The sequence below is a fragment of a genome, unplaced genomic scaffold (genome assembly GCF_019419815.1).
Source record: "Pyrus x bretschneideri cultivar Hongxiangsu unplaced genomic scaffold, Pyrus_bretschneideri_v1 Contig91, whole genome shotgun sequence".
Lineage (NCBI taxonomy): Eukaryota > Viridiplantae > Streptophyta > Magnoliopsida > Rosales > Rosaceae > Pyrus > Pyrus x bretschneideri.
The window spans coordinates 168,611-181,052 of NW_025999833.1; the positions used below are offsets into that span (position 1 = coordinate 168,611).

General features: G+C 37.9%; 1 protein-coding gene across 3 annotated transcripts; it reads right to left on the bottom strand.

Moving 5' to 3' along the window:
- Positions 1-5,409: 5,409 nt before the first annotated feature.
- LOC103931131 lies at positions 5,410-12,217 on the bottom strand. 3 transcript variants are annotated; one of them, XM_048576836.1, is made up of 8 exons: positions 12,048-12,215; positions 11,644-11,933; positions 9,368-10,238; positions 9,192-9,292; positions 8,636-8,830; positions 8,396-8,550; positions 6,924-7,034; positions 5,410-5,825 (listed from the first exon to the last, which is right to left on the bottom strand). In XM_048576836.1, exons 2-8 carry the CDS (start codon positions 11,827-11,829, stop codon positions 5,765-5,767), a joined length of 1,680 nt encoding a protein of 559 aa, XP_048432793.1. In that variant the 5' UTR covers positions 11,830-11,933; positions 12,048-12,215; the 3' UTR covers positions 5,410-5,764. The 3 variants fall into 3 exon arrangements, with proteins under 3 accessions (XP_048432793.1, XP_048432792.1, XP_048432791.1); XM_048576835.1 differs by having other exon boundaries at positions 8,396-8,529; positions 9,192-10,238; positions 12,048-12,217; XM_048576834.1 differs by having other exon boundaries at positions 9,192-10,238; positions 12,048-12,214.
- Positions 12,218-12,442: the final 225 nt, after the last annotated feature.

The window sequence follows — 12,442 nt, forward strand, 5'->3', positions numbered from 1 at the left end:
ATTTGAGGGGCTGTATGGGAAGGCGTGTCGGACACCTTTGTGTTAGACTGAGGTCGATGAACGAGTTTTAGTAGGGCCAGAAATTGTACGTTTGAACGAGTAGGCGCGAACTGATTCGAATTCGAATTTATAACGAAGATTCTACGTTCGAACATCGAATGTTTTCAGATATTTTTATGTTTCATTCTTTACGTTATTAATTTGCAAACTGTGAGACCCACTTAGGATTTTTGTCCCCTATTCTCTACCTAATCCAGATCCCCTTTCTAGATTTCCTCCTAACTCTCCCACTCTCTCTGACTACCACATGGTAGCTCCCCCTCCCCCATTTTCTTTCTCTCCTTCTCTTTTCTCTCCCCCAAGTACTCTCTCTTTCAGCTCACACTCTCTCTCTCTCCTTTTCGCAGATCTCTCTTTCTGTGCTCTCACCCCTCCAACGACACTCACACACCAACCTTCGAACCCATGACCCACAAACATTGACCCTTGAACCCAGGACCAAGAAGGTAGCACCAAGGGAACTAGTGCAAGGGCTTAGAGACTCCCGCAAGCCCCATGGATTTCGAGCTAAACTCCGACCGACTCCGGCCACCTCACAGCATGTTGTAGGTACAAATATTTTCCTCTCCTCCTAATCTTCAACTTGATAGCTAGATCGTACCCTAGGGTTAAGTAACGAAGTCGATCGGAGCTTGGGAAGCTCCGGTCTTCTCCCTCGTCAAAAACTGAGTCATACTCGACCCGAGACCCTAAACCAGGTCTTCCAGTCCAAAGCCTTGGGCTGGGTTTTCGACGACCCATCTCAGCGTGTGGTAGTGCATGGGGTTACATGAGGTCCCCCCTTATGTTTGTCAACGTCATGAATCCATTTATGATGTCTGTTTTCAGAAATTCAATCGTTATGGTAGAGTTTTATTAATTGGACCCTTTATGTGCTTAGGTGAGATTATTAGCAGAGTTTCCATCCTTCCTATTTTGCATGACTCTTCGACGACAGAGTATCTGTGAGTGGCCTCCTTCTAAATGCATATTTTACTATTAGAAATACGTACATGAAAAGCATGATTTAATGATTACATTTTATGAAACGTTTTATGAGTAAAATAGATTTTACTTATTATGAGATATCATGCTTTATTGAGAATATTTTGGAATACCATGCTTTATCGATCTTCATGTTCTTTGTAGTATATATGATGGATAACTATATACTATGAAGATGTTTTGAGATATGATGTTTGACTAACTGAGCTCTGTTGAGATATATGTACTTATGTTGGAAAGACTATATTCAATGTTTTTGTGTTTATCTAGTGGTCACTGTTCTGCCTACGGGCGATGATACTTATATTGGCTTCAGTCGGGTGATGTAGTGGCCTATGGGTCGGAAGATATTTATTTTGGCCTACGAGTCGGGTGATGTAGTAGCCTACAGGTCGGAAGATATTCATATATTTGGCCTACGGGTCGGGTGATGTAATGGCATACGGGTCGGAAGATATTCATATATTTGGGCAAAAGGTCGGGTGATGTAGTGGTTTCGATCAATTATGATACCACTATTTAGCACATTATATACGATATATGTTTTATGAAAGGTTTTATAGCATGCTAGGGTTTTCGGAAAACCTATTACATAGTATACTATTGAGTTTTCATAAACTTTGGGGGTTAGTACATTGATGAATAACTGTTTTAGTATTATATATATCAACTTGGTCCACTCATGTTTGTTTTGTGCCCCCTCAAGACATAGGAACGAGGCATACGATCCGAGCTATAAGGCATTCCCCTACCAGTGATATCATGCCATCCTCTCTGCTTTTGATATCACTTGTAATAACACTTTCTGTCACACCTTCCACTTGTATTGTGAATTAGATGTATGCTCTAAACATGTCATACATTATCACTATCATTTTGTTGATGGCTGAATATTATTATTATATTATTCTGGTATGGTTTGTATTTGGATATTATATTGCGTAGTTCGCGCAAAATTTATATGCATGTTTCACATGTTCTCGGCATATGCATTCATTAAATGGCTTGTGTCATCCTTGGGTGTCGGCCAGCACATGGCCATCCCACTGTCCCCCGAACATCAGGATCGGGGCGTGTCAATATTAATGATGAACCGGCCATTTATTTGATAGATTTGGATGACTAAATGACCTCAATTTGTTTTAGTTTTTGGTAAGGATGATCTTTAAATGAAGACTAAAAAAATTGTACGGTTCCGTTTATGAAATTTGTACGATGAAAATACGTAATATCCAATGTGGAACCATGATTTTTCATGGCCAAAGTAAGGCTGATCGGAATACAATTACCTCAAAAGTCCGATCATAGACTCAATAACTTTGAGCGAAGCTGGATTAACGGAGCAATGGTGCCACCCTCATCCTATTCTAAAGCAGTGGGCGAAGTTCGAGCTACTTTGCCGAGATTGACCATTATTGTTCTGCAAGACGTATGGAATCATCAAGATCCTTTGTAAGTCTTGGAGTTCCTATAATGTAGGAATCAGCGTGCACCACAAGTAATCACACTTAAAAATGATGCAATATCTACTTTTAGATATCCTTTAGGATTCTCCCGGCATAGTACAAGGATTATATCCTAAAAAAGACTCTATCTCAGCTAGTATAAATACACTCATCTAAAGTTCATCATGTGTAACGCAATCATCGCACTCTAATTCTCTTGCCCACTTCTTGAGTCTTATACTTGCTTACTAACTTCAGCATCCTTCCCAAGCAATCATACTGCAATTGCACAATCTCCCCGCACGGCGCTAACCCTGATAATGGTGGAGTTTCTGCGATAGACCAGATATGGGAAGATTTGATAGAGGTATGTCTATCTTTGGAAAATATTTGAGAAAACCCACTAGCCAAAAAACCGGCAAGATTCACTGATCTAAAGATGCAAGTGAAAGAACTTAAGGATGCCTTCTCTTGTTTTAAGGAGGCATCGATCTAGGCAGCACCTACCAAAATCCCAACAATAATTGTTAATTTCAGTCAAAAGGCATCACCTTAACGACCTCCTCCCGAAACACAATGAAGAAAGTCCAGAAGGCTTTGAGGTCTTTATCTTACCCAACATTTCAGGGAAGAGATGCTTCCCGGAGTCAACTGCATATCCAGGGAATAGGAATATTTGTAAAAGAAACTCGGTAATAAAGGAAGGCGGTGTGCAAGAAGCAACAAACGGTGACTTCCATCAACAAACCCCTGATCATCAACTCTAACATCTTGATGTTCTTTGGTCAAGACTTGCAAGATGTTCTCCCCATGACAATGCCTTTGCAATCAAGATATAGATTTCCAATACCTTAGTTAGTCGGGTTTTGGTGGACAGTGGATCAGGGACCCTGTCCGGTCCCTAGGAACGGTGAAGCTGGCAATTCAGGCAAAACCTTACTACCATCTAGTGACCTTCCACGTTATCAATTGCTCGACTCCCCATAACGCCAATCTTGGCCGGAATTGGCTACACAAGATGAAAGATGTGTCATCGACTTACCATCTGTTGCTCATTACCTTGCTTTGGATGCGGTAAAAAAGATAAAAGGAGATGGAGTGGCAACATGATGATGTGATGTCGAGAGTATTAACATGATCCCAAAGGGAGAACGGAGCTTCAGCGCTCCCATGGACCAATCATCAAAGCACTCATAGCCCGAGGGTCAACAGACAAGTTATAAGGAGTTCGACCTAGATCTTGACTCCTAAAGAGACAGCATTCCAAAGTCAAAGGCCGATCAGGACACTATGTACATCAGCCTTGATCCTAACAAGCCAGAGCAGAATTCCAAGATCAAATCAAAACTAACATATCAGGAGAAAGAATTGTTCGCTAATTCATTATTTGAGATGATTATGGGTGCCTTATTGTTGCGGGAACAAGATGCTTAGGAGAAAATACAATTTCTATCGCAGAAGCTGTTGGCCTTAAAGATGCTAGGATTATGGAGTGAAATAGAGAATTTAAAAACATTCGTGTTGAAGGAGATTCCAAGTTGGTCATTGATGTAGTCATTGGGAGATTTGTGATTCCGTGGAGATTCAAGAATATTGTTTTGGATATCAGAAACCTAGCGGGGTCTTTTCTGAGTATCTCTAGGAAGTATATTTTTAGGGAAGCTAATTTTGTTGCAGATGCAATTACTAGTGTATGTTTTAGTAGTCCAAACACTCTCATTTGAGATCATACTATCCTTTCTACTGCAATCCAAGCTCTAAACTTTGATCGCAGTGCAATTGGATGTATTCAAGGCTTTTCTCTTAATTAAAGTTTGTTTTGGAGCAAAAAAAAAAAAAAGAAAAAAAAAGAAAAAGAAAAGGAAATTGTGTGCATGATAAAGAAAGTCTCCCTCATGAAAAAGCTCTCTTATAATGTACAATAGAAAAAAAGTACGTAATACATCTTTTGAGGCGTATAGCGACTCTGTGAATAAAAAAAAGGCCTCTTGCGCTCACGTTGTGTGTGCAGAGAGGCTAGGTCAAAATTGATCAATATGCATAATTGGATCAAATCAAGCATTACATCAAGATTTTTAAAAGTTATTTTCCATATTTACTTCAAAAGACAAATTTGTCATTAAAATAAATAATAGATTATCCAACCCTAAAATAAAAAAATCAATGAACATTAATTAACAAAAAATTAATTTGGGTTTTTTTTTCCTAAAATGTGCGTTGACTTGGTCTAAATCAAAATACTATTTGGAAGGAGCAAAGTATGTAGTTTACATTGTGTGTTTTTTGGATCTAAATCAAAAGACCATCTGAATGGAGCAAAGTATGTAGTTTATGTCAAATTATCACTAACAAGGTAAATCCGGCAACCTCGTTCTTTGTCATAAGGATGATAGTTCATTACAAAGAACACAACAACATACCGACCCCCATAAACAAACACATATATAAACATTACGTCGATTGAGTAGCCAAGATTAGTAATAGCATCTACAAGGAAATTGGCTTCTCTAAAAATACGGCAGCATGAAATCCATGTAAAACTAAGTACAAGGTAGCGGATGTTAGCAATTATTAGTTTAGGTCTTCAAGGAATCGAATTACGACCGTTCTTTCTTCTCTCCAATTCATATCTATTTTATTAACTCGGAAACTCTAAATCATAAAACCTATTGAATATTAAATAATAATAAATAAATAAATGTTTTTTTGGTAATCTGATGACCAAGAAATGTACAACAACCCACAACTGAAATTGATATCAATGGAGATAAATTGATTTGGTTTTGATGTTTTAATCTCAACCCTTGATACAAATCAAAACAACTCCACACGAGATCACCCAACATTTGCGCATGTGGTAATTAGCCATTATGCTTGCATGTTAAATAAAAGTAGACATAGGAAGCCCATTCAACCGAACTAAACTGAACATGAACATGACACATTTCTACTAAAATCAACCGTTAACAAACTCAGGAAACATCCAGTATGCACAGAATTTGGGATACAACAATGGGGGCTCTCCTTTCCTCCGTTTCCCTCTTGCTGGAGGTGATGCTGATTGCACGTAGTTCAGTCCATTTCTAGTAACGTTTAACATATTTAACATTTTGCAATGAGAGCAATCAATGGCGGGGCAGCCATGATGATACACGCATAAAAGGACTGAACTTCCTAAAAGATGATACAAACATTTCTTATCGTTGCCTCGAAAAAGCTTTGCTCCGTATTTGTTTCTCCATAGGCCTTCAGAAGAAGAGTTAAAAATCACCGTCTCAGTTCTCTGCAGGCGATGCATCAGATCTACAGATATCCCTGCGACAGAGTGGGCATACCCTGCATACAGCATACCAGTTAAACTAATCCGGTAGAAGTAGCATCAAAATATGAATACAAACTGAAAACGTCAGCAACTAGAGGCACTGATATTTCCGGCACAAAAAGTTAGCTTATCAGTAAAACCAGTTAAGCTTATTAGTTCGTACTTATATTAGTTAGAGCGGTGGCACGAGGAAACAAATGGCTCGTATAATATCAATGGTTTTCGATAAGATCCATTTCAGAAATAAAATATCCTGAGGCATCCTTTGGAAGTATTACATTTAAAATTCCATTCTATATTGTTAGGCCAAAAGAGGAAAACTGGCTGCTGCAACAAGTATGAGAATCAATTACCAAGAACTGGGAGAACTCTAAAACTTATCATGGAAACAAAATAATGGAGCTAATCAGTGTTTCATTAGTTGCGATAAAAAAACCAGAAAATCAGTGGCAGTGAGATACATAGGACTTGTGTTTCCAGAAAAAAGATTTGAGCAATGAGTTCAAGTAGAGCTCAGAGAGGGAAATGAAAAGGTAAATCAAAATCAGAAGTTATCTCCAACTATAAAACATACGGGGGAATAGATCAGTAATTAATGAAAGATAAAATCGGAGAGTTACTGGTCAGTTAAATATATCAAAACAAACAAATTTTGGCCATCCAGCAAACAATGGAAAGGAATTTTCCTTTTTTTACAAGTTTTGGACCTAGGACCTAAATATTTTACCCACTCTCCCAATGCCACCTGATCTAAAGGTCTGGGGTATAATATGCATTCTCATCATCTGTCTGGTTAACTTCAACATATTACCATGAATAACCACCATTTTCTAATTCAAGCTTACCCTACCAATACCATCATGTATCAGACCACCAAGTACTACCATGCGAGCACTACTACTAAACACGCAAAAAGCCAGAAGGACAATTTATCTTTTCCAACCCAACTAGTATACTAAATTTAGCAAAACCACTTTCAACAGCATCATGGCCAGAACATATAAAGTATATTGCAAAAGCACTCATCGCACCATGTTATTCAGGTCAATAAAGTATGTATCTGTTTAAAATGGTCATACTAGAAGATTCAAAAGCAGAAAATTTATTCGAACCTGTGAATCTCCTTGAGCCACTTGTCAATACAAGTTTTATGAAACTCATGATGGCAAGGCAGTATTCTCATTCTGTCTCCTTCTTCATACTCCACAAGGCATATGTAGCATCTGTTGCATTACAGGATACGCAAAGCAAAAGTTATTAAACTCTTTCCATATTAAAGAGATGCAACTTGCATTCCTTTTCTTAACCTAAAAAATGCCATTTTGGAAAGAAAAAAAAAAAAAAAAATCAAACATAGATATCGAATTCATGTTATAATTGGCCCATAAAAAATTGTCTTTCTAAAGACACTACCTTTTGCTAACCAAGAGAGATGATGTACCTCCAACAACACACATCAGATTATAAATTTAATACCAACGCACACATTTATATTACATCCACATGTTTACACACAATGCTAACTAATTTTCGGTACCATTTCTAAAAGCTAATGTTAAGTCAAGTAGAGATGAACAAGGAAAGATAAAGATATGTTCATAACCCAAAATGTATAAACCATTGCATTAGGAACATCCTCTCAATCCACTAATTGACAGTCATCTGGATGCTCAGGGATTGCAAATTTATTGTACTATTTTTAGGTTGCTTGAAAATCTTATCCATTATTGCAATTTATTTCTTGTAGAAAAATGAGAATAATCTAAAACAAGGATGTAGAACTCGACTCAGGAGGTTCAAATATTAACTGCAAGCCAATATGCTTCTTGAAATTTTGAATGCTTTTCAAATAAGGACAGATACTGAGATTCCACATATGGTTAGGCACTCAGGAGCCGCTCAGCACTCAATAATGCTGTATTTATAGCTGTTTTCATGCTTGTAGTGATTTAGAATGCTTTTCAAATATGGATAGAAACTACTGGGATTCTACATATGGTTGGGCATGTAGGAGCGGCTCAGCACTGAACAATGCTGTGAAATTAGTTGTTTTCATGCTTTTGTTCCAACTCCATAAATCAAAAACCAAGATAAGGTATTTTTGTTTGAACTGGACTCTCTGAAGAATGAAACTTGCACAGTTGTGCTAGACAACCCAAAATGTTATAATGCACCTACAAGCGATACCTAATTTCCTAAACTGTTTGCGTCAAACACTAAACCTAAAATACTGTGGCTTTGTCTATGTTTGAGTCAACATGAAGTGATGACTATGATAAGAAAAGAAGCATGTAACCAAAATGACCAGAAGTTGGAAGTTATTTTTTAATTTATATACACACACACAAGCTTGACTCTCTTATTAACTAGCACTATGAAAATCTATGTTAAATTCTCAAATAGTTTGTTCAGTGATTAAAGCAACTAATGGAACAGATCTCCTTGGCTAAACATTCACTTGCATCTCAAAAAGCGCAAGCAGATAAATTCTTGTACACTGGCAACATACTGAATCAGGTCAGCAACTCCTTCAAAGATATACAGTGAACTGAATGCTGAATATTAGATAGACTTGGATACTTACTGTGCAGCCTCCTCATACTGATCTTTTTGCAACTTCGAAAACAATTTGACAGGCAAAGATTCTACAACTTCATTCGGAGCAGGAACAGATCCAATTGAAGATACAGAAGGCCGGGAAGATAAAACCACGGATTGCTGGTGAATTTCATCCAGAACCTAATTAAATTACGTCCAAACTGTTCAAGTTATATAATTAATAAGGAAACTGAACGACAAAAAGGTAATCACATATTAACATTACCTCAAACAAAGCCTCAGCTAACATAACTATTCTTGATATGCTAGCCCTAGCACTGTTGTCATCATTTGGACGGGCATCTCGATTACTCGTACGACATGTACAACGACCTGTTCTCTGTTGACCAGATAAGATACAAGACCTCTCATGTCCAGACATGTTTTCGAAGCGGCTCCCCAACCGCTGAAGTGCACGAACCTACAAAAAATAAACATGTGCATCAGCAAACCAAAAAGTTTCACAAGGTAATTAAGTAAATTATAAATTTATATTAAGAAATATATGAGAGAGGAAAATGTATCAAGAACAGATTGTAAGTTTCAGTGCTCCCTTTAACAAAGTTCCACACAAGTTATACCTATAAACTAACCACCAGGAACAATGGGCATAGTAATGTCCATAAAGGGCAGCCAACTGGTTGGTGCATTGGATTAGCAATAAAGGTAAGGTTGCAATTATTAAACATCCGTTTAGAAGATTATGAGCCTAAATGCTATTTATTATTCTATTCAATCTCACTCAAAGCACCAAAAATTACTGTGTGAAAAAGAAACAAAACCTGAGATCGTATTCTTCTCCTCCGCTCTAGGAAATTTGATCTGTGTTCAAGTAGATCATGATACCTAGCTTCTCTTGGTCTTGATGTTTCCACTCCATAGTCTTGAATGCCAAACAATGAACTAGACATATTAGAAGGAGAATAACCAGACCCATTTTCGGAGTTTACAACATTACCTTCAGGTTCCAAACTCCGTGTATCATCCCTCTGATTTGTATCCCTCACTTCTTGTTGCAAAGAAGAAAACGTTAAATCAGATAATGATGATCGACGAAGTACCCTGTCACGAAGTCTTCCAACACTTAAGGTTCTGCTGAAACGAACATTCCGTTCAACAGGTTCCCGAGCTCCTGAACGCCTATCAGAAGGTCTTGTTCTGTTGCTCCCTATTTCATTATGAATTCTAGTAGAACACAAGTTTACACCAACCCCCATTATTGCACTGTTAGCATTTCTACCAACAGCACGTCTAGAGGAATTTGTTTGGTTATCTTGCAAGTGGTCTGAAAAAACAGATCCCGGAGTATTTAATTGTACACTGCCAGAAGTGTGGTTATAAATATGTGTTGGCATCCTATTAACCCTTGATTCTGGAAGAAAGCCATTGGCTTGTTGGCTTTCATCTGTATCTATCAAACTGCTAGCAGGCCTTGCATGTAGATGAAGCTCATCCTCATTGTTCAGTATTGTGAGACTTGTCGAAGATAGAGGATAAGACCTGGATGACCCTACACTTGTTGCTCGGCTCAACCTAAAGCTTACATTACCTGGAATGAAGCTAAAGCGAGAAAGGAAACGACTTGAAGTGTTCAAAGTTGGAGTAGCAGAAGGTTGGGCAGAGCTGCTAGCAGTTATGGAAGCAGTATCAGTGATACTAGCCTGAGCCCATTCATTCAGCTCAACATTTGGAGTTATACAAGGCATTTCATCAGGTTGTTCAACTTTAACCTTTCTGAAACATTCAATGTTTGCATGATCTGGCTCTGTGTCATTCAGGCTTGCACATGGAGCATTATTCCTGATTTCTTTGTTCCGATGATCACAAACCTAAAGCATGAGTCCACTTTAGTTCCTTTAATAATTTGTGGCCAATTAACACCAGCCATATAGATAGATAAAAATTTCAAATGACAGAGTACCAGAAACATTTTCCAAATACCTATGTTTGGTAGCAGGGAAAATATAGAAGTCTTGTATCAGGAAAACAGAAGCAACCATGAATAAAGAAAATCCCATGTGAAAAACCTGCTACTTTTTTAACAGTTAAAGGTTTACAAGTAAATGTGATTCCTGGTTTATAAAATACCCTAAATGTATGGCAGGCATGCTCCTCTTTGAAATACATCTTTGGTGAGAAAATTTTCCATAGTACAAATGGATATTAGGATTCAATATATAGTTGGGTTTCATTCCAGAGTTTCTTCGCTTGCTAACAAGATAGAAAAGCTAAAAGATTTGATGTCGGTGAACTTTTTTTAAGGGTTAGGAGGTGTAACATTTAATAGATTTCCAAAGATCACATACGAAGGTTACTAACTTACTACAAATCTATTCTTTAAGATTTGGGTTAGCTTTCAAAAGCCATTATATTTTCCTGACAGTTCTTACATAGGTTGTTGACAGGGACGGTGGTGGGAAAGAAGGACGACCTAGGTTGGAATAACAAGGACTGCTAGGTTCTAGACAGATTCTCATCACGAGGAGAGATCCTCTCATGCAAACAATATTTAGTCCTACTAGTATCATGTCCAAAGTGTTCAAAAAGTGCACTACCGTAGACAACTGACACGTGGTAAACTAGTTACATGAGAGAATCTCTCCATCACGAGGCCTAAATACAGCCGAGAGTAGATGTGTATTGGAAGTGTTGCTAAAAGTAGCCACCTTTAACAATGCAGCCTTGGACAAGATTGCTACATTATTGATTTGGGAGGGAACTTTCTACATGGGAAAAATTAATTCAACTTCACAGGAGCTGAGGCAAAATAACCAAAGCTTAATTAACAAAATCCTGCTTGTATTCCCGTATTTTCGCTATATAACGAAAGCAAACCAAAAATAGTTTAACAATACCAAGTTGAAAACATTTATTAGAACGAAACGCAACTCTCCGATCTTCTTTCCATCATTTTAACACTCTTGTACAAACCTTGACACCTATATACTTACTGTCCAGAACCACAATTATAACTTCTAAAGCATTTATTTAATTAACATGTATATGATTTTAAAAAATAGTGTAAGAAATAATTAACCTATTATCCTGAAAAATAGTTGAAAATTATTATTAATTTTTTTCTGTTGCTAATAAAATGAAGTAAGATTAAAGATTGTGGTCCAAACGCCAACGAAAATTCAGACATTCATGCTCAAACTCAAAGAAAATTGAATAAAAATTCAGAATACAGGGGTAAAACAGGAATTAAATTCAAAAAGAAGAAGCAAGAGGGACCTGGTGTTCATTGTCGCAGTCGTGAGATCGAGATTTGGTTCTAAGTCGCAGACAAGATGACGACTTGAATAGTCGGCGGCATTTGGATTTGGATCGACGCCTCCGGTTCCGGCCATTTCCACCAAACGACGACGTCGAAGAAGGCAATGCCGACGACGTCGTCGCTTTGCTGCCGCCCGATCCCATCTTCTTCCCTCCGTCTGCCCAGGCAGGCTCCACTACTCCAATGCCCTTGGGACTTGGCCCTCCAAATGTGATTCAAATGACATCACTAACCACGCATTTGAGATCTGGATGCATGGAGCGGGAGAAGATTGGGTTTTTATCACTTTTTGATTTTTTTCTTATCGATATAAAAAAGTGATAAATTTAGAGAGAGGGGAGAGAGAAGAAGTTCTACTTACTTGCAGAGGGAGGAGAGAGAGAGATGGCAGATGTGGAACTTTTGGAATGATGTTTTAGTGTGAGTCGCTGACAGACGACTGACTCGTGTTTTTGAGAGGACGACATCGACATGAGATGATGAGAGCAGAGAGAAGAGACAGTGGCGTTCCCTCTGCCCCTTTTTGTGGGATTCAAAATACAAAATCGGTTTCTGCCGTCCCATTAAGGTTTAATGGTTTATTTTTTATTTATAGGTGAGAGGTCTTAAGTCGAATTTGAACTATATTATTACTAACTCATTATGACGCTAAGCTCACATTTCCTATAGTACATATATCGTTTGTTCAAAAAAAAAAATAAGTTAGTTATCATCCCAACTAGATTGGATGCTTCTTCTTCACCCTTAGGCTTTGGG

Coding starts and splice junctions, on each gene's coding strand:
- LOC103931131 (XM_048576834.1), bottom strand. CDS start 11,829: ATGGGATCGGGCGGCAGCAAAGCGACGACGTCGTCGGCATTGCCTTCT. Junction 10,239..11,643: donor ACTGCGACAATGAACACCAG/GTCCCTCTTGCT, acceptor CTCATGCTTTAG/GTTTGTGATCATCGGAACAA. Junction 5,826..6,923: donor TGGCTCAAGGAGATTCACAG/GTTCGAATAAAT, acceptor TGCTGTATGCAG/GGTATGCCCACTCTGTCGCA.